This window comes from Haemorhous mexicanus, chromosome 9, assembly GCF_027477595.1.
Source record: "Haemorhous mexicanus isolate bHaeMex1 chromosome 9, bHaeMex1.pri, whole genome shotgun sequence".
In the NCBI taxonomy this organism is placed as follows: domain Eukaryota; kingdom Metazoa; phylum Chordata; class Aves; order Passeriformes; family Fringillidae; genus Haemorhous; species Haemorhous mexicanus.
The window spans coordinates 26853516-26873008 of record NC_082349.1 but is presented as its reverse complement, the minus strand read 5'-3'; the positions used below and the strand labels follow the sequence as shown (position 1 = coordinate 26873008).

At 43.7% G+C, this 19493-nt stretch overlaps 1 protein-coding gene and 1 long non-coding RNA gene across 14 annotated transcripts in view; one reads left to right on the top strand and one right to left on the bottom strand.

Moving 5' to 3' along the window:
• The window catches only part of RABGAP1L (RAB GTPase activating protein 1 like), a 227286-nt gene that overhangs the window by 34151 nt on the left and 173642 nt on the right, over nt 1–19493 (bottom strand). Inside the window, exons 1-2 of one of the 13 annotated variants that reach the window (XM_059854591.1) lie at nt 2309–2448; nt 427–1232 (exon numbers count right to left, since the gene is read on the bottom strand). The exons of 7 other annotated variants lie outside the window; for them this stretch is intronic. In XM_059854591.1, the coding sequence (XP_059710574.1) occupies nt 427–537 (111 nt within the window). In that variant the 5' untranslated portion in view covers nt 538–1232; nt 2309–2448. Of the gene's footprint in view, nt 1–426; nt 2081–2308; nt 2449–3411; nt 3552–19493 lie in introns of those variants that run through there. 5 more of the 13 variants (XM_059854592.1, XM_059854596.1, XM_059854595.1 and 2 more) reach the window with 5 other exon arrangements.
• Nucleotides 2416–11612, top strand: LOC132331287 (uncharacterized). The gene is made up of 5 exons (XR_009487537.1): nt 2416–2554; nt 3367–3486; nt 5072–5128; nt 5435–5591; nt 9377–11612. It is a non-coding gene; the product is annotated as an uncharacterized LOC132331287 (long non-coding RNA).

Here is a 19493-nt window from a genome sequence, read left to right as displayed (position 1 = left end):
ATACAAGTGAAACATCACCATTCTCAAGGAAGGGACTGGTTCTCTCAGATTTCGTGATGAGGGTACCTGCACCCCAGAAACAGCATCTACCCCGACCTCTTGACTTACATTCTAAGAGTTTACAGCTAGATTGGCTTAATTATTATTCCAATTAAGTAAAAAATATTATTGTAACTATGATCCTACTGAGCAAATCATATTCTTCTGAACCTAGAAGTTAGAACTTCTTCTTACAACTCCTAAACTTAAGAGAGAGATTTTAATAATCTCATCTGAAATAAATTAATTTCATTTAGTTGATACATGACAGCAAATTTCTGAAAAAGTAATAAAATAGAAACTAAGTCATAAAGAGAGAAAGTGAAGAACAAAGAAGGGCACTAAATAGTAAACTTTGAGCATTACTGGCAAAGGAGGAACACCTACCACAGCTTTGGGTTTGCTGCCTGCCACCAGGTTGGCCAGCAAATCCTCATCTCGCAGCTGCCCAAACACGTGGGCATCGTAAGCCACCACCATGGAGACCTCTTCCATCATCTTGGCTGCCCTCAGCAGGTCCCAGCCCGAGGCTCAGCTCCTGGCAGTTGTTCACACCCAGCTGGGGATGCTGCTGGGGAAGGAGTGTCACCAGAGAGAAAACATGACCCAGCAGATGGGGTTTGCCTCTCCAGGGTGCCTTCGGTATCACGGGAAGCACACAGGGCACACCTGCTCCCACTCCCACACCTGGCTTGCAGAAGGTTTCTGCTGAAGTCTGGAGGAAGGCAGGAACCTCTTTTAGTTCCAGTATTAGGCCAAAGATGAAGCAGCAGGAGACAGACCAGATTAGGATTAAACAAGGAAAGATCTGTCAGCCAGCACTGAAATCACTGCTGCACTTCTCCAGTTTGGTAGCAATTGTTCATTCTTTATGTCCAGTTTTCTCCCATGAAAGCTGATATTCCTGTCAGCAGTCTTCCCTTCCAAGGAATTGCTGCTTCTGGATTATTTGTCAATTCACAGAGATCGGTATAATGCTGATTTCTTTCAAGCACTCCTTGAAATTTTCTGCCAGTTTCTAAATCTCTCCTTTAAAATCTTTTAAAACACACACTTCTGCTTTTCTGCAGATCTCATCTGCATTCTGTACCCCTGTAGATACTTTGATTTTAGCAGGAAGACGATGGCATCAAGTCACAACCCTCCAAAAAAGCGTCCTTCCGTTTCCAAATGTAATAACGGGTAAAACAGCCCTGGAAAATGCAACAAGGCTGTAAAACTCTCTCTTGAATAAACTGGTATCTCCACAAGTGAAATGAAAACAATTTATGCAATTAAAACTTTCCACAGAAGAAGGTTTTGAACTGAGATCTGGCACTGGTCTTGTTTTAGGTAAGAGGTAATATGTTATCTCTTGTCTGTGAATCCTAAATAGCGGAGCAGCCTTCCAAATTGCTCCTGATTACAAATTCATTTATCATAACTTCCTTTAATCCAACTGACACAAAGTAAAAACAGCACAAGGAAAAAAATACAGGAAAAAATAATTAAGAACCAGTACTCTGAAAACTGCAAATGAAAATCTAGAAAACAATATAGGATTTGAAGAAACTAACAAAATGTCCCAGAACAAACTCCTTTCAGGACAATCAGACAAGGTAAAACTCCATCCACTACATTTTTATCTTCTCTGGAAGCCTTTTCTTTCTGGTGAAAAATCATACCTGCTCAAGAAACAGAAATCATTCCAGCCATCCATTTGTCTCCAAAAAGAGTCCGTGCTCAATGCAAAAGATCTGAAGGAAATGTCCAGTGCAGGTTGGTGTGGCATATGGTTACACTCTGGTTTTCCAGAATGAATAGTCAGACCCACCTTCCTTTTCTTTCTCCTCTCTTCCTGGAGTATCGTTATCAAAGATTGCAGCTATCTAAATAGCACCAGGTGCTATTTGCATTTGAATAGGAAACTTGAGCAACAGCTCTAGCGGGCAGGATTAAAACCCTAACAATCTCTTCCACTTATATAGTGGGGAGAAATTACACTTTATTGCTAGGAAACAGAGAGTTCTAATAGGCTTATGGCAAACAAAAAATGCAGCACTTGAGGTTAAACTCTTGAGACTAAAGCAGATTCTGATCATGCTTAACCCTTGATGGACAAAGAAAGATATTCTTCCCTTGAAACGCACCTATAGTTCATTCTTTCCTTGTTTTTCTTCAAAGGCGATTTTTTCCAACGAATTAATTAATTCCTGCAGTAGAAAGACTTCAGATTCTAGCCCAGCTAGCGAAAAGGCAGCTCTCCGTGTCACCTGTAGAAAATTCCTACCTGCTGTTCCAAACCCAGCTCCGGTTTTCTGAAGCCTTTAAACGCTGCTTCCTCCTCACCTCCATTGCCTCGGGGGGGTTTGGGATCTTCCTGACGAGCGAGTTCCGAGCGTGGGGCTGCTGGTGCCCCTCTCCGGTGTGCTGCTGGAGCTGGGTCCCTTCCCACCTCCCTTCCCACATCCCTCCCACCCGCTGGCACTCGCGCCAGGGGCTCCGGCAGGGCTTGGCATCACCTCGGAACAGCCAGGTAGGCAGGGGCGGGAGCAGGTGGTGTAACAGCGAACATTCCCGTGTTAATGAAAGAGCAGTTTAATGCTGGAATAAGGGCAGAAGGTGGAGGATGCAAATTGTCAAACATCCTCCACGGCTGCAGCTAGTCGAACCCCTCCCCTGATTTAGCCAACAGGCATTCCCATTTATAAGGAATTATTTAGCTTTTTCTTTTCCTCTTTAGACAGGGAGGTTGCAATTATTTAACAGAACTACATCGGCATATTATTGTATAATTAGGTCAGTAATTCTCATACCTATTCATAACAAAGGGCTTACAATTTTGGCATGTTCTAACCAGCAATTGCAAGAGCTAACAACTGATTTGTGACGTTGGCTGATGCATCTCTTTAAATAGAATGTTTTTCAGTTGTTTCAAGCTAATGAAGCCGAGCTGCCTGCAAATCCTCTGATCCTGCATTTTACCTCCCTGATAACAGCCTGTGCTGTACCCTGAATCAGCACACAAAATTGGAACTATCAAGCCAGGCAAACGAAATATTTTGAATTAAACTGACCGGAGCAAACACATCCAGCCAGGCACAAGTGCAGCCTGCTCACACCTGAGTAACTGCAAGGGAGAGGGCAAGCACAGGTGCCCTCCACCACCTCGCCAGGCTACACTACACACTCCTCCCAGCCCCTCCATACAGAGCCCTCCCCTCTGCTGGGGTTTTTGGGTGCTGAAGTGATGGATAATCTACCAAAAGACAATAAAACGTAGAAGATTAATATTTCCTGACAGCAAAGAGCAAGTCTCTGCCTAACACCACATCTACCTTCCTCAAGGATCAGGAACACAGCCCCCTCCGTGACACAGCTATGAAATCCTACCTCTAAAGCAGGAATTTTTGGAGAAGCCGTGCAACCAAGCAGTCAGGAGACAGAGGAGAGCCAGCAGAAGGACAGGTGAGCTGCAGAAAACTGTGAACTTGTTAAGGTAAGGAGCTCTAATTGCCGTTGTTGGGATTTATATGCCGGTGGTTAATAGAGGTGAACGGAAAATTCCTGATTTGAGCAAACCAGCTCTCCTAGCAAAGCAAAATCCTGCTCACTCCCAAGATAAATTCATTCTCACTCCACCCCCAGGAATGTCTTGCTGCTATCTGACAGGGATAGGATCTTCTGACAGACAGGGAAGTGAGGTATGTGCAGCTCCTTGGTAAGCCTCCCTTCCTGCCACAGCTCCAGGAACACAAAGGCCTTTTCTGTGATTTGCCTCTCATGCATTAATGAATCCGGGAAGATCACAGCCCTCTTCACTGGAGGAAACATAAAACCCCTTTCAGAGCACTTGAAATGGCATTTGGCAGTCTTCAAGATAAGTTTACATGTCTTTTCCCCCCAATGGGAATGAATAATGATAGTATCAGCTCTTCTTGTAATTCTGAACCCACAGGAAGGGCTTTTTCAGACACATCCAGCAAGTGAAAACCACCTGGTCACAAGTCAAACTCTGGATCACACACATGGTTCTATTCTCTCCTCTCCCACAAAGGGCTTGCCAACCATCAGAGAGCAGCAGAAACTGGAGCTCTGTTCCAGTTTTAGACATGCTTCTGGATTCCACATGATGCTGGAATGCAATCACCATGGCTCTCAGGAATGACCTGCACCATTCCAGAAATGCAGTTTCCAGGCTCTGACTGATCGGTGACTGCTTCTCCAAGATTTATTTTTATTATTTAAAATGTCAGATTAGCACGGCCTATATTTTTTTTTTCCCCAAAAGAAGTGGGTGTTTGAACCTGTGTTTCTCCTAAAATAATTCTCCAAATGTCTGGAAAAATCTGGGCTTGATGTGCTTTAGCACATACAGTTACAGGGGCAAATCCTCCCTATTGGCTTGCTCCTGGTTTGAAAGCAGGCCCAAGTGTAAACTCATTTCTGCAGATTAAAGCCAGCAAAGCCATCCCACTGGAGAGAGGGAATGTGCCCCCCCAGGGGTGGCAGAGGTCAGCTAGCTGGAATTGCTGAGGCATTTCTGACACACCGGTGATGCCCTCCCCCTCAATGGAACTATGTATCCCAACATAGGGAAGAGCTGAGGACTTGAGAATCTTCATTTCATGGTGCCAAATACCCAAATTCCCCTCTCCCAGCCTTCCCACATCTGCTGCATGCCACACAAAAAGCTACTCGTGCTTCCAAGCTACAACTGCTGCATAAGGATTTCCTTCCACAGTGTTCCTATAGAAGATCTTTAAAGAAGGAAAGTAAAACTCTCTATCAGCCTCACCCCAGAACTCCAAAGGGGGAAGAGCAGTGCAGCCAGTCACTGCCCAGTCTACTGGAACTCACTCCCTGGATATCTCTAAGCTCATTCTCAGCTAATTCTGTTCTGTCTTTGCTCTGTTCCTCACTAAGGTGGTTATTAGCACTTGAAATCTTAAGGGTTTGGGTCAAGTTTCCTCTTCATGTCAGGTTTTACATAACTTAGAACTACAGCTAAATAAGGTATGCCCAAAATAAATCTGCCTCTTTTGATTTCTAGGAGCACACAAACATGAACAAGATTAAACAGCAGCATAGCTGGGACACCAGCCTACAGGTACATGCTCATTATTCACCTCAGTCCATTCCAGATGGTTTTGAACCTTTTAAAATGAATTCATGAACCTCTTTGGATTTTTAATTCATTAAATTCACATTTTTACTTCATGTTTTCATCCACCTTTTCTATCCTGCCACTATCACTTTTTTTGAGGGCAAGAGAAGTAATTTCCTCTCTCCAGCTAGGCTTCCTTCAGGTGTGAATTGTCTGCCAGAAACATTTTGCTTCACGAACTTCCTTCTTGCCTGCTGAGAATCTGGGTTAGAGTTGCATTGACTTTTTGCTCGTTCATGTTTTTTCCAGTGGCAAAGGCAGCACAGGACTCCAGCTGAACCACCAGTGGATTTTATTGCTTAGCCCCACAAAGAGCTGTGGTGTGATAGGTGATGGAGGAACAAGGGAAGAACCAGACATCCCTGAGCCAGTACTGATACCAAGAGAAGGAATACTAATTCTTAGTGTGAGTTTTTTAAAATTCTTAACAGATTTTACAGGATATTTGGGGCATACTTTGTAATTACCTAACGTAACCAATTGAGCTGAGAATATTTTCTCCCTCCCCATCCTTTTGTTCTGCCAAAATGGGGAATTTTTTTTCCTTTTTGGAAAAACAAGGGGTGGTACCAGTGAGCTCCCCAACAGGCAAACTCTCCTCCAGAGAGAGTAATGCCCTCTGAGTGGGCCAGGCTGGTCTGGAGTAGTGAGAACACTACAGAAACCACGCAGAATGAACAGGCAGAAATTCCTCATCTGCCTTGGAGCATAACGTCCTGAAAACCAGCAGGCTTCTGCCACCTGTCTCCTGTGCCACCCCTTCTCTTTGAGGACCCTTTTTTATCTCCTTCCAGTTCCATAACAGCAGACATCCACAAGCAACTCAATTCCCCAGCTCAGAGAAGTGATGACAGCTCCAGAGCAGGGCCAGGTACCAGGGACTTCCCTACACCTGCCCCACAGCCATGGCCAGTGTCTCCTAAACCTGTGCTCTCCGAGCCAAATCACCATCCCTCAGCAGCTGAATGGGCAAATTAACAAGCTGTTTGCCATTACAAGTGTCTCTGATATTCCCTGGGGCTACCAATCCAAGACCTGAATAATGCTTGCATGGCATTTAGACCACACAAATGTCATTTAGAGCTAAATTCCCTAACAAACTCAACACTACCTGAGAAATGTATGTTAAACTTGTTGCATTTATTGCTTCACTTGGTATTGAAAAGAAAACAAAATGGGTCAAGCATATTATCCAAGAAAATTAGCATAAGGGTTGTATGGGGATGCTTTGTACTTACATGGATTTCTGGCCTGGTTTCAGTACAGGTTGATTCAGGGATTTCACCCAAACAACCTGCTGTCTTTTCACTTACAGCAAACAAAAGATACTAATTAACATTAATCAGCACATTAAATAGCAATATCTCTCACACGAAGAGACTCACACAGGGCCCAGGATTCCATCTCTCCATGGTTTTAATTCTCTTTCCAAAGAGGGGTTAATGGTCCTTACCTATGTCCCTAAGAAGACTAATAAAGGTAAAAATACTGGAAAATGCAAAACTCTAAGCTGTGCTATTACTGATGCTGTGTGTCAAGTTTGCTCCAGTGCTGAAGCAGCCATGCTGCACAGGGAGATTGCAGTGACATATTTACCTGGATGACCTGAAGTGCCCTGCCTCAGGTCACATTTTAGTATCTTTACTGACTATCACTTTGCACCTGACCTTCAGTCTGGGACAAGAAAAAGAAGGGGAAAGAAGAAAAGGCTGGAGAGCCAGATGCCATGAGAAATTCTTTTAGATAAGTAACAGGAAGAAAAAGGCAGGACCCCAGCACATCTTCTGCTCATCAATCCCACAGGAGCTGGCCATGCACAAACTCACCTTGGCTGTGCTGGAACCTCACTGACACCCTGACAGGAGCCCTAAGGGAAAGCTGAGACATTTCTATATGGAAACAGCACAATGGTAATGGCATATTCCCAAAACAGAAAATACATCTGCCCTATGATTGCTTGAAAGATGAGATAAGGAGTAATTAAGACTGAAGTGATGTGGGTGAGCAGGAAATGGCACATGGTGTCAGCCAGGCTGGGCTAAACCAGGCAGACCAGTCCAGGCACCTTCCCTGAGGTTTAGCAGTCAGAGTGACTGTGAGACACAGTCTAGACTGAGGCATGCCTGATGACTCTGAAATGAGATCACTTCATGCATTTTGCATTAAAAGTACAAACTACTGCCACCTTCCAGGAGAGTGGCACGTCCCTCAATGCTGGAGTTAAAAATCAAGGCATTAACTTGGAGGTCACAGGACTGAGTGCAGCCCAAAAACATCCAGAGAACAGCACTTGCTGGTAGGTGTTGATACCAAAGGTAACAAACAGCTGAGACAGAGAAGGCATTTGACCTGACACCCATTTGCTAGGAAAGGCAGAAAGCAGCTAAGTCTGTACTTCCCTGGACAAATTCCCTGGCAATTTGCACAGGTCAGCTCCAGGGGAGAAAGGAAGATCAGGACCATGCGAGCTGATCAGCTGTATAAGACTACCAGTAGTACCCACTAATCTAAACCCCACATAATCCTCTGCCCCTAAAGCCCTATTCATCATCATCCAGCACAGTGAAAGGGAAATTCTGTTCTCACAAGATGATTTGGGAGACAAACTATCCCAGTACTTAACTGTGCTGATCTAGTCTCCCACTGGGAAAATCTGCATCTACATTTAATGCTTCAGTATAACACAATGAAAAAAGCTTCTGCATTTACATGTGATTTAAAGATTACCCAGTCTTGATCTGACTGTTAATAAGCTTATTTTAAGAGCTCAAATGGTATGTATGGAGGGGCAGAGAAGGCAAATGCTGCCACCAGTTATCAGAGAGCTCTGTGTGATAATCAGGTATTTCTTCAGAAACCAGAGACCAGAGCTATTTCCATGTATTCTTCTACCCTCCCCATTTGGTTTATTCCAAGTTTGTCTTTTATTTAAAATCTTGACTATAGGTCTTGTATTACTTACTACTATGATACTCCATAGAAACGAGACCCTCCCTAAAAAAATTCCAACATAAGGGATTGCTCCAGCTCAGCAGAGATGGCCACAGGGCAGGAGGACATTTTCTCCTGGTATCAACGTGCTCAGCACTAAGTGCTGCTTAAGCTGAGGTCAAGGTCTAAGGGCTGAGCTTCCTTAGAAGCTCCCTCACTCCCAGTGCTCCTGTTGAGTCCTCTTAAGGTCCAGCTAGAGGCCTATATTTACATACAGAATTGGGCCATAATTTCGAATCTGTATTTTAATTTTTAGTATGTCTTTATAGACATAGAGGAAGCGTTTGTGCAAAATCTGTTTTGCAAGAAATGCAAGGGAAGTGCTGGTAATGAGTGAGAGCTAGTTTCTGCTTGATCTAAAGGAAGAAAACCCCATCAAACAAATAAAAACAAAGGATGTAATAAAATTTAGAATGATTTGCAAAAAAAGTTTTTAAAAAGAGGCTTCTATCACCATAAAATTCCTTAATGTATTTCCAAAGTACATATTTTATATGATCACCATCATTAGTTTCACTATTTGGAAAGTCAATGAACAAAATAAACCTCACAAGAAAGCAATAACATGAAAAAGAAAAGCTGTGCTGCTGTCTACAGTGAATTTCACATGTCATGTGAGCCCAGGTACCTACATAATGGTTCCCAAGCTTATAGATGTCCTTCTCTCATTGGTGACAGAGTAACTCTGATTCCCTTTACTCTGTCACAGAATCACAGAATGCTTTGGAAAGGATATTTAAAGATCATCTTGTCCAACCCTGTTGCAATGAGCAGGGACATCTTTAAAAATAATTCCTCTGTGTGAAAGCAGTGAAGGATTTGATCACCTTTCTCAGACATAGAATTGTAGGTGAAAAAGGTCTTAGGGTTGTTTCTTGAAATGCAGAACCTTCCCAGAGAAATACACATGGACTGAGTAACACTCCTGGCACTGGAATTGCCTGGTGACTGGCAACTGATTTATCAGGACAATAACTGGACACCCCAGCTTTAAGGAGAATGAAAAAAATGAGTCCTACTGGTGACACTTGTGCTAGAGCCTGATACTGCCTGGTCTGACATGAGGGTGAAGGTATCTCATGAGGAAAATTAAACCCAAAGGGAAATTTCTGGGATGCTAGCTAGAACTATGAAATTAAGAAAGACCAGAAACAGATCTGAGTAATTTTTCTTATCTCTCCTTCTTATCTCCTCGCTCAGCCCTGAAGACGCCGTCAGGATTCAGAGGAAGAAGATGACACTGCCCAGACAGAATCCTGTGTTTGAATGGAATTGATGCATCATGGATGAGGTGTATGAATATGCAACAGGCTCTTGCTTTTAAGGGTTAATCCTCTGTTAACGTGGGTCCTTTTTCGGGCTTATTTTGCCCAGAAAGAGGTACCCGGACTGCCCATAACTCTTTGTTTCTATTGTCTCATATTGTCCTAATCTCAATTGTCCAAAATTTTTATTACTTTAATTATATTACTATTTTTATAACCATTTTATTACTATGAAACTTTTAAAATTTTAAAGACAAGTGATTGGCGTTTTTTACAAAAGACAAGCAGGACAAACAGCCAGGCCATGATACAGCATTCCTGCCTGATGCTTTCCTGGCTGTGAGAAGTGACTCACATCAGTGCAATGATTCTCTGCTTGCCAAGGAGGTTCTCTGGCAAGGCAGGATGGAACAGAGCACACCAACCACTTCCAACTTCTCTGGTTTGGGGAGCACATCTGGAACAAATGGCACAGGAATATCTTCATTACTCCTCTGCTCTCAGCTATCCACCTGTAGCCATTATAAATGCTCTGCCAGTTTCTCTGTGCATGCACATTCCATCAGCAGCCTGCTCCTGCCCTGGATACAAATTCAGACAAAGCTGTGCCCTGGCTGGGATCCCAGCCCCACCCTACAAAAATGGAGCTGGTCCTGCAGAACTGCCTGTACAGCAGGGCTCTCCCCTGCACGGCTGGGAAAGGATAACCATCTCCTCACTCTGGCAGAGCTGGTTAGGCTACAAGAAGCCTGGAATGTGGACACTGCTGAAATTAAAGCAGCCAGAAATCAAGTAAGAAGAAAAATTGGCTTAAAGCCATCTTTGTTCTGACCCTTTTTATTTCCATCAAGGACTGTTATGACCAAACACTGGGTAGGCAATCCATGGCCAGCTATGCCTTTAAAACATACTTCCATTATCTCCTGGAGGCCACTGCAGCTCAGCAAATATCCTGAGAAGTTTGCTCAGTTGATGAACAGGAAAAACAGAGGATGGTGCTGGACAAGCAGTTATGTAAGTCAAGGCACCCTGGTGCAACCTGGAGCCTTGTGGCTCTGCTTCTGCAGTAGGGAAGAGATCTGTTTAGCTATGTAAATAAGATGCATAAATAAATAAATAAGAATTGCAATGGGCTGAGAAAAGCACCCAGACCCTGGCCTTTTCAGTATCTTAGCAACAGGCTGGCTGCTGCAGGGTAAGAGAGCATGAAATCAGCATCTCTTCAGCTAAAGACAAATTGAATGGAAATGTGGGGAGCTGGTCTTTTCCTGGCAGCAGTGAGGGAAGAAGAAGTAACTGGTGAATCTGATCCAGTGGGCATCCTTTAGGAGGGGTTCCTGAAAGCAGGGATTGTTAACTAATGTGGCTGAGAGGCTTTGTCCTGCCAGCAAACTGATACATTCCAGAGCATGCCTGGGAAACCAATAATTCAATCTTGATTCAAATGTCTGTTACAGTCACCTCCTGGGTTAATTACTTATTAACCATCTTAAATAGCTCAAACCCAGTTCTCCTGGCCTCCCCTGGCTATGTTAGTGCCAGCTGACCATAGAGCATGTTTTCAGTGGCAATTACCTAAAACATCTCCCCAGCACTGCACGCTCAGGTTTTATCACCATGCTATCTCTGCACTCACTAAAGGAATGTGCACCCTGTGAATCTTTAAGTAACTGAATCTCAGCAATACAAACCCATTTATTCTGGCCAGGTAATTCCTTTCCAGCCTTCTGGAACGGCCTCATGTGTACACAGAGGAGGATCATTATACAGACAGCAGGTACTAGAGAGAACTGAGCTATGAGAGCAGCAAGAACAACATGTGGACATTTCATGGAGGACTTAAATGAGAGTTCTGAATAAAAGATTTCTCTGGGTCACCTAATCTGACCTAATCTGGGGCTGGAGTGTACCGGCTGATTGTTTTCCACTGCTCCACGCAGCTGGATCCTGGCAGCAAGGCAGGGACCTGTGGGGCACATGATCACTGAGGGAGGTGTGGGATGGTGGCTGGGTCAGCAGAGGGGCTGTGAAAAATGAATATTTTATGATTGGCTTTTCGCAAATATTAAAATGAATATTATATGTGTTGTGTTAGAAAGTAATGCTGTATTAATTCTCTTCAGTAGTGTGTTAAATATAGTTTTAGGTTATAAAAATTGTTAAAATAGAAACTGTGCTACATAGTGTACTTTTTTTTTCAAGAAAGGACTTGCAGCGAGATAGCAGCCACAGGACACCTAAATCTTTCGGAGAAAAAGAATTTATTGCTCCCTTATCAGAAGAAATAAACTTCTTCCCGCCTCGAAGGCGCTGTTAGGATTAGGAGGAAGAAGTTGACGATGACCAGGCCGAATCCTGTGTTTGAATGGAATTTATGCATCATGCATGAAGTGTATGAATATGCAACAGGCTGTTGTTTTTAAGGGCTAATCCTTTGTTAACGGGTGTCCTTTTTCGGGCTTGTGCTGCCCAGAAAAAGGTACCTGGACATCCGTAACTCTTTGTTTTTATTGTCTCATATTGTCTTAATTCAAATTGTCTAAATTATTATTACTCTAATTGTATTACTATTTTTATAACTATTTTATTACTATTAAATCTTTAAAATTTAAAAAAAACCAAGTGATTGGTGTTTTTCACAGGGGCTGAGCAGCTTGTCCAGGAATCCAGCAGGAGGAGCAAAGGGAAAACACAGTGGCCTTGCTCCTTGCTTTATACACACACTGCACAGTGAGAACTCACTTCACTCCTTATTTACAGATAACTTGTATTTGTGTGGCACTTCAGCTACAGTGAAAACCATCTGGGGGCTACCAGTGAACCAAATTTACTTGGAGCAGGGAAACTTCTCACCTGCATTTTATCCCCCTGAGGGCCCCCTCACAGCACTTCATCTTTCCTGCGATGGGGTGGAAGGTTTAGAAGCCATGCCCAGTTCCATAGGCAGGAAATTACACAGTATGGAGCAGGATGGCTGCTTTCAATCTTTACAACTTTAAAAACTAATTCTGTGTCCTTGGGAGCTGCACACACAGATGCATTTGGCAATGTTTTGTTTCCCTCTTTGTGTGGGGTTAAAAGGAAGGCAACTGTCGCTCGGTGAGTGAACTCTTAGATGAGATAGCCTCCATTTCCTTAATGAGCCTATTAAGTGACTCATCAAAGGTGTAAGGACCAGTCTCAGAAGGGAGAGACACACAGAGATAACTGACTGCACTGAGATCTTCCTAGTGCACACAAAACAGCCCATATGCTACAAGAGTTAATTGGGAATAACGTGATTCCAGTGCTAGAGAAGTACACAGATGGAAAATACCTTGTCACTTTTCCTTTTTGCAGGCTGGAGGTGTCTGTGCCTGAGCTCCCAGCTCCAGCTTTTCCTCCTCTGATCGGGGGATGACAAAATGCTGCTGTGACACATCCATCTCTGGGGTATCTGCAGAGTCAAGCACCTGGTGGAACTGTTTGTGCTCCCTGAGCCTGAGCAAAATCCGTGATGGAAGGAGGAGAGTCTTGGTTTAGATGACAAGAACCAAAGACCATATCAAAAGTCAAATGGAATTTTATTCTCTGTTTTCCTAAATGAATCCCTGAAGGTGTGCATGCCAGGATTTAATCTCTCCAAAGAGATTAAAAAGTACTGCTATATTAACACAAATACAGCAGGCATACACCAACCAGCTCACATCACTCTCCAGCACACTGAATTTTATTTACAAGGTTAACTGTGATCCACTGTTGCACATTTTCCAGAAACTTGTGTTCTGATTGTGTATTAAGAGTGGAGCAAGGGAAGCAGGAAGAGCAAATAGCATCAATAATGCTTAGGAGACTGCAAGAGATGTACTAAACCACATGCCTATTTCCCCTGAAATGTCACTTTATGTCAACTGCCATGGTTTCCAGACTGTCAGAATTGAATTATATTGTGATTACATCCTATTTGGACAAGGTCACAAGAATAAAAGTTTAGTACTTTCCTCCATATTACAGGTGCTGTATGTTCTTACACTCCTGGAGCAGACTTTTTCTAATGGCAACAAATTTGCCTTCAGCATAAAATGCTGCTTTAATTCCATTAGTGCAAAATGAGGCACATTAAAAAATTAAGAGCCATCATTAGTGATGTTTCTGAGAAGTCTCCCACAGCACAGATGTCTAAATTCCCTTCCTAATCCTTACAGTTCACTTTATATCATAACAGCAACAAGAAGGGAACAAACACAAACCCCAGAGCTGTGTAACGTTACAACAGGTGCTTGTTTTACTCGAGCCTTCATCAGTGAGTACAGGTGTGTGAAACCCCTTGCACCAGGGACTTGAACATTTCTCAGTTTTTTTCACCTTTCCAGCAGTTTTTCTCCAAATTCCTATGACAGGATATAATCTTGGAGAATATTCCTGCATGGTGGATCAAGGGTTGAAAACCCCCAAGTCACACAGGTGAACAGCTGTGCTGTTTAAACAGGGAAAAGCCCTTCTGCCAGACAGGATCATTACTGACATTTTGTGGATGTCACAATAAAGAAAGACTAAAGGAAAACAGAGAGGGACTCTTGGCTGTTCCCAGGGGAGCCTGGGCTCCCAACAAGCCCCTGTGTGAGCTCCTAGCCCAGTGCTGGATCTATAACTGTGCTGCACCTTCCCATTAGAGACCCAGCCACCAGAGGAGACGCTGCTGGATGGATGAGAGCAGTGAAACATGAGATGGGCTCCAGCCCAGCCCACAGCCAGCCCTGCTCCCAATTCCCCTCAGCAATTACTGCTGCCCCTGGGATGGAGCATCTGCACTCCAGGCTGGCAGTGAGTAGTGGTGGAGGTTTTCCAGGCTCACCAAGTGCAGGCAGCACCTTCTTCCCCTTTACACCCCCAGCCCTGACCAGAAGTGGTTTTTACCAAGTCTTGAAGCACTTGGATTTGTTGTGTTGGCTGGAGAAGATGGCTCTGGTACATACTGGGACAAAAGGAAAAAACATATGGCTAAACCAGATCCCCATCAGCTAGAGAGCCATTGCCTTTGCAGAACCCTCATCAGAATCCTGGGAAACACAAATTGTGCCAAGGAAAATGCTCCTTTCCCACCACATGTCCTTCCTCCTGCAAAAGGAACATGCCCTACTTCACACTGGGCTTAGAAAAGGGAAAAACGAAGCAAGTTCTCTTGAAGGAAGCTCACTACAACACAAACCTACATTTCACTTTGCATTACAAGAAAAACGAGAACCAAATTTGCCTCAGAGCTTCCTGCTGCTATTTAAAATAACAGGACTTGTGTCCCTATACAAGCTTACCTGAGTATGATGGTCTGGACAAGCAGCTGGAATGAAGAAAACTGTGGTGGGATCTGTATTCTGTGGCACCAAAATACAGCTCCTTTCAGTGAGAGAAATCTCCTTCACCTCTACCTCATGAGGAAAGACATCACACTTACTGGTTTCAGCACTGTTTAACATTTGAAAGTAAGGCAGTGGTGACAAGGTGATTCAATTTTTTCCTTATTTCTGACAGATCTGGTAGATTGCACAATCATCAAAGGGAACAGCCTGACAATAAAGTTTTGTGCGTCCTCGACAGTGGGAGAAGAAATGAGGCTGAAGTAAGGAAAGCAGGTGCTCAGATGCTAAAGCACTATTCAATTGCTAAAGAATTCTTCAATTGCTAAAGCATTATTTAATCCAGCTGCTTGCAACAGGTGCCCTGGGGCACACAGGAGCAAGTGGAACATGGCACCCTCATCAGTTAGGAAGCAGGTCACCCTCATATTTTCTGAAAAATCCTCTTTGCCAGGATTTCTTCTTGGCCAAAAATGAAAACACTATTATCTCATTTGCTTCCCCTGTGTTTTGCTGGTTTGAAATGTGGTCTGGAGATGGTTTATCCAACAGGTGATTGTTTGATTGGTTTCATGTGAATTGTTTTTACTTCATGACCAATCACAGCCAGCTGTGTTGGGACTCTGGAAGAGAGAGTCATGAGTTTTCCATTATTATCTTTTAGCCTTCTGTAAGTATCCTTCCTCTATTCTTTAGTATAGTTTTTAGTATAGCATAATACCAAATCATAATAAATTAGCCTTTTAAGAACATGGAGTCAGATTCATAAATTCCTCCTCTGACAGGGGACCCAGAAAATACCACAGAAGCAAAGCCCTGAACCCTTCTCCAGCTCCTCCCACTGCTCCTGACTGGCTGAAACAGAATCAATATTCCCTGCTATGCAAAGAGGGAGCATCCTGGGCGGCTCACTCAGACTGCCATCAAATTGTTCCTCACAAGGATGCACTGTAAGGGCACTGATCTTTTGCTCTGAGCTGTGGGTTAACCAAAGGATTGCTGAGATTAAAAAGGAGCTGCTCAGACACGGTTTGACTCTGTGAAGAACATCAGCTAGAGTTTAACTGCTTTTCCCCCAGAGGTTGATGCATTAAGCTCTGAGCCTCTCCAAGTTTGTGTGTGTGTGTGTGTGTGTGTGTGTGTGTGTGTGTGTGTGTGTGTGTGTGTTAGTGAGCACATACCTGTGTTTCCTGTGCAGCTCAGGAGGGAGCAGCACCCTCCAGGCTGGTGCCATGTGCAGCTGCACCTGGGCTGGGGGACTGCTGAACCTGAAGATTTTGCAGCTCTGTTGTCACAGTAACTGTGTGATTCAAGCTGACACTGGCCCCTGAGCCATGCGTGCACACTGAATTCATGGCTCTACTTCCAGATTAAAGAGATTATTTATTAACACAGAATCACAAAATTATTTGGGTTGGAAAGGACCTTAAAAAGCTCATCTTGTTTCAATTCTGTGCCATGGGCAGGGACACCTTTCACTATCCCAGGCTGCTCCAAGCCCCATGCAGCCTGGCCTTGGACACTTCCAGCGATCCAGGGGCATCCACAGCTTCTCTGGGCACCCTGTTCTGAGAGCCTCCCCACCCTCACATGGAAGAATTCTTTCCCAATATCCCATCTAAATCTACTCTCAGTTTGAAGCCACTGCCTCTTGTCCTGTCACTCCATGCCCTTGTAAACAGCTCCGCTCAAGATTTCGGCATCTATACTAATTATTATGCTGATTAATAACTTGGAGATGAGATTTTCAGTTTTTTCATGGCTTTTGATTAACTTGCAGAATCAAATCTTGGTTAAAAATTATTGTCCAGGAAATTGCATTAATTAATTAAGCAAAGGAAGTTGAAAGAATAACAGACAGCTAGGGCAACACAATGAGGAGGTCTGATCTTCATCTGCTGCTGGACCATGAGGTGCCAGCCGGATGTAACAGCTTATGCCCAAACATAAACAAACTTAACAATATAAACAATGTAACACCATGTTTGCCATACTACTCAATCTCCACAAGAGAAACAAGGCTACAATATGCTACCAAAAAAAAAAAAAAAAAAAAAGTAATTAACTGTAGGGAACCAGAGAATCTTGAAGCAAAGCAATCAGAAGATGCTAAAAATGTGAATATTGCCCTTATAAAGCACCCAGCTACAGTGTTGCTCCAGCAGCTACACACTGCTCAGAGAGCAGCCAAGTAACTACTTGCTGAATTTAATTTCCAACAGTGTCAATAATGCCAAAAACAATGCCTGGGGTTTGTAATGGCAAGTTTTTAATAAGACTTTCAGCTCTAAAAGCTGCTGTCCCTGCAGAGCTCTCTGTTTATGAAATGCAGCCACTGTCTCCAATACTTAGTTTTGTTTGTCCCCTCATTTTCAAAGCAGAGGAATAAATCCAAGTGCAGGTGCCTGAGAAATCAAACACCAGCAAAAATACAAGAAGACAGTGCCTCCAGTGCCTCTTCTGTTAGTTTGCAAAAGGCCTGGGGGAAATAAGGGAAAACTGTTAGGCTTTGCCTTTTCTTTTCCTTCTCCCCCCAATTATTTTTACAAGTTTAGCTCTAGGTCTCAGCATAGCACAGTGCTTCAGAATTTGTCACCTCCTTTAATTTGTCAAAAACCAAAAGGAATCCAATGTCCCATCCCAACTGTTCTCTGTGCTACACTGAGAGTGAATCTCTGCTTTCCCCCTGAGTCACTGTGGCCATTGGCCATTAGCTCTGGATTACTGGAGCTTCCTGCAACTGAGAATCACAAGATGGGATGGCAGGATGGGATGGCAGGATGGTTTGGGCTGGGAGAGATCTTAAATCTCCACTTGTTCCACCCCTTTGCTGTGGGCAGGGACATCTTCCCCTGGCACAGGTGGCTTCAAGCCCTGCCCAGCCTGGCCTTGGACACCTCCAGGGATGGGACAGTCACAGCTGCTCTGGGCAACCACACCAAACCCCACCCGTGGCTGTTTCCAAAAACTTCATTTTTTTTCATTCTGTTACATCTGCAGGAATAAAATAACCACAGCTTTTGGTTAACCACAGCCATAATGGCTGTTTAAAAAAGAGAAAAGGCAGCTTGAATTTTTTTCCCTAAACACAATCACTTCCCAATGCATGTATTCTAAGACTTGTAGACTTAAAAATAAAAGCTAATTCTCTGTGGGTGCCCTGAACTCCCAGCAGACAACAGAGCTTCTTCCTCTGCTGTTCAGAGGAGATAATTCAGAGTTTCTCAGGTCACAGGAGATGAGTTCTAAAAAAATTAAGATGTAATATTTTTCGGGGTCATAGACAGCACCAAAACTTTGGCCGGCAAGGGTCGTGCCTTGGCCCCAGTGTCTTTTGCATATAAAAACCCCACATTTCCTCAGAATTTCTATGCTGATTACTGCCAAGTGCTACCTGCTCCCTCAGACCTGACTGCCTGAAAGATATCCAAGAGAAGCACAGAGGAATTCGCACCTCCAGGGAGATTTGGCCATCTTAAGTCTCAACAGTTTTGTTGATGTTTGAGTCAGCATCAAGGAACACTTCCTTGCCAGCATAAACATGGGGTGCAAAGCTTGTTTCCAGGCATTTCTGCATCTGCACTTTTACCCACACCTCTTTCTCCACAAAATGTGAAATCCTGTGGGTTTGCTCCTTTTAATTATGGTTGTAAGTGCTGATGCTGGGATACATTTCTTCCTCTACAGCCTCTTTTGTATCACAGAAGTGTCTCTAAAAAGGACACCATCTTACTGGGAGAGTAAGAGGTACTGCAAACCTGCCAGGCACCATCACCACAGGCTTTCTCCATAGTCAAACTCAAGGCATTCTTTTGGAAAATCAGTTACTGGGTTTGTTTCCTCCAAAGGAAGAAGAGAGTTGAGACTTTCTCCTCTAAAAAGCTAACATGAGCACTGTGCTGTCAGTAGGAACTCCAGACACCACTACTGCTCAGCATACAGAGCACTGCAAGAAGGGAACTTTGTATGAGGTATTTTAATGTGTCACCTCACAGGGGATGAGCCAATGCTCCAGCCAACCTCCATCTGGGACTGGAGTTCAGTTTGGGAAAAAGGTTCATTTCCTCTTCCTTCTGGAGCTGAATTATTTTAGACACATTCTGGCAAAGATGCCAGAAGACAGAGCTGTTAACCAGTGTGACTCCTGCCATCTCCTGCTCTCTGCACTATTTCCAGACCCAAGGATGGAAAGCAGCTGTTTTTCATCCAGGGAAAGGAGCCAGATTCAAGAAGCTCAGGCCAGAAGGCCCTGCTGAGGATGCTCTCCTGCTCCCACTTGGAACAAGAACATCTGGTGTCACACTGAAAAGCCCTGACTCCTGATGGCACCAAGGAGAACAAAATGGATTTAGGTGCTCTGCTGAACCACGGAGCAACTTTCAGGGGCCTTCCTTACCTTGCTGAATGAAACCACTAAGAATTCGGGCAAAGTGATACAACTGCTGGGGATAGAGACAATAAATGTTTGTATCAACTTTTCCACATCAAACTTTTACAGCTCTTGGAAGACCTTTACACTGCAACACTGCTCTGGTTGATGCCACTGCTCACAGGTACATATGATAACTAGTGACTAATACAAAGACACCAAAATATTTATACTCACATTGCAGAACTACTTTAAATTGTTAAAATGTGATTATACTTAAATAACACTCTATTCGTTTCCTATTGATAAAGAATTAATGACATACCTGATGTCCCATACAATACCAACTC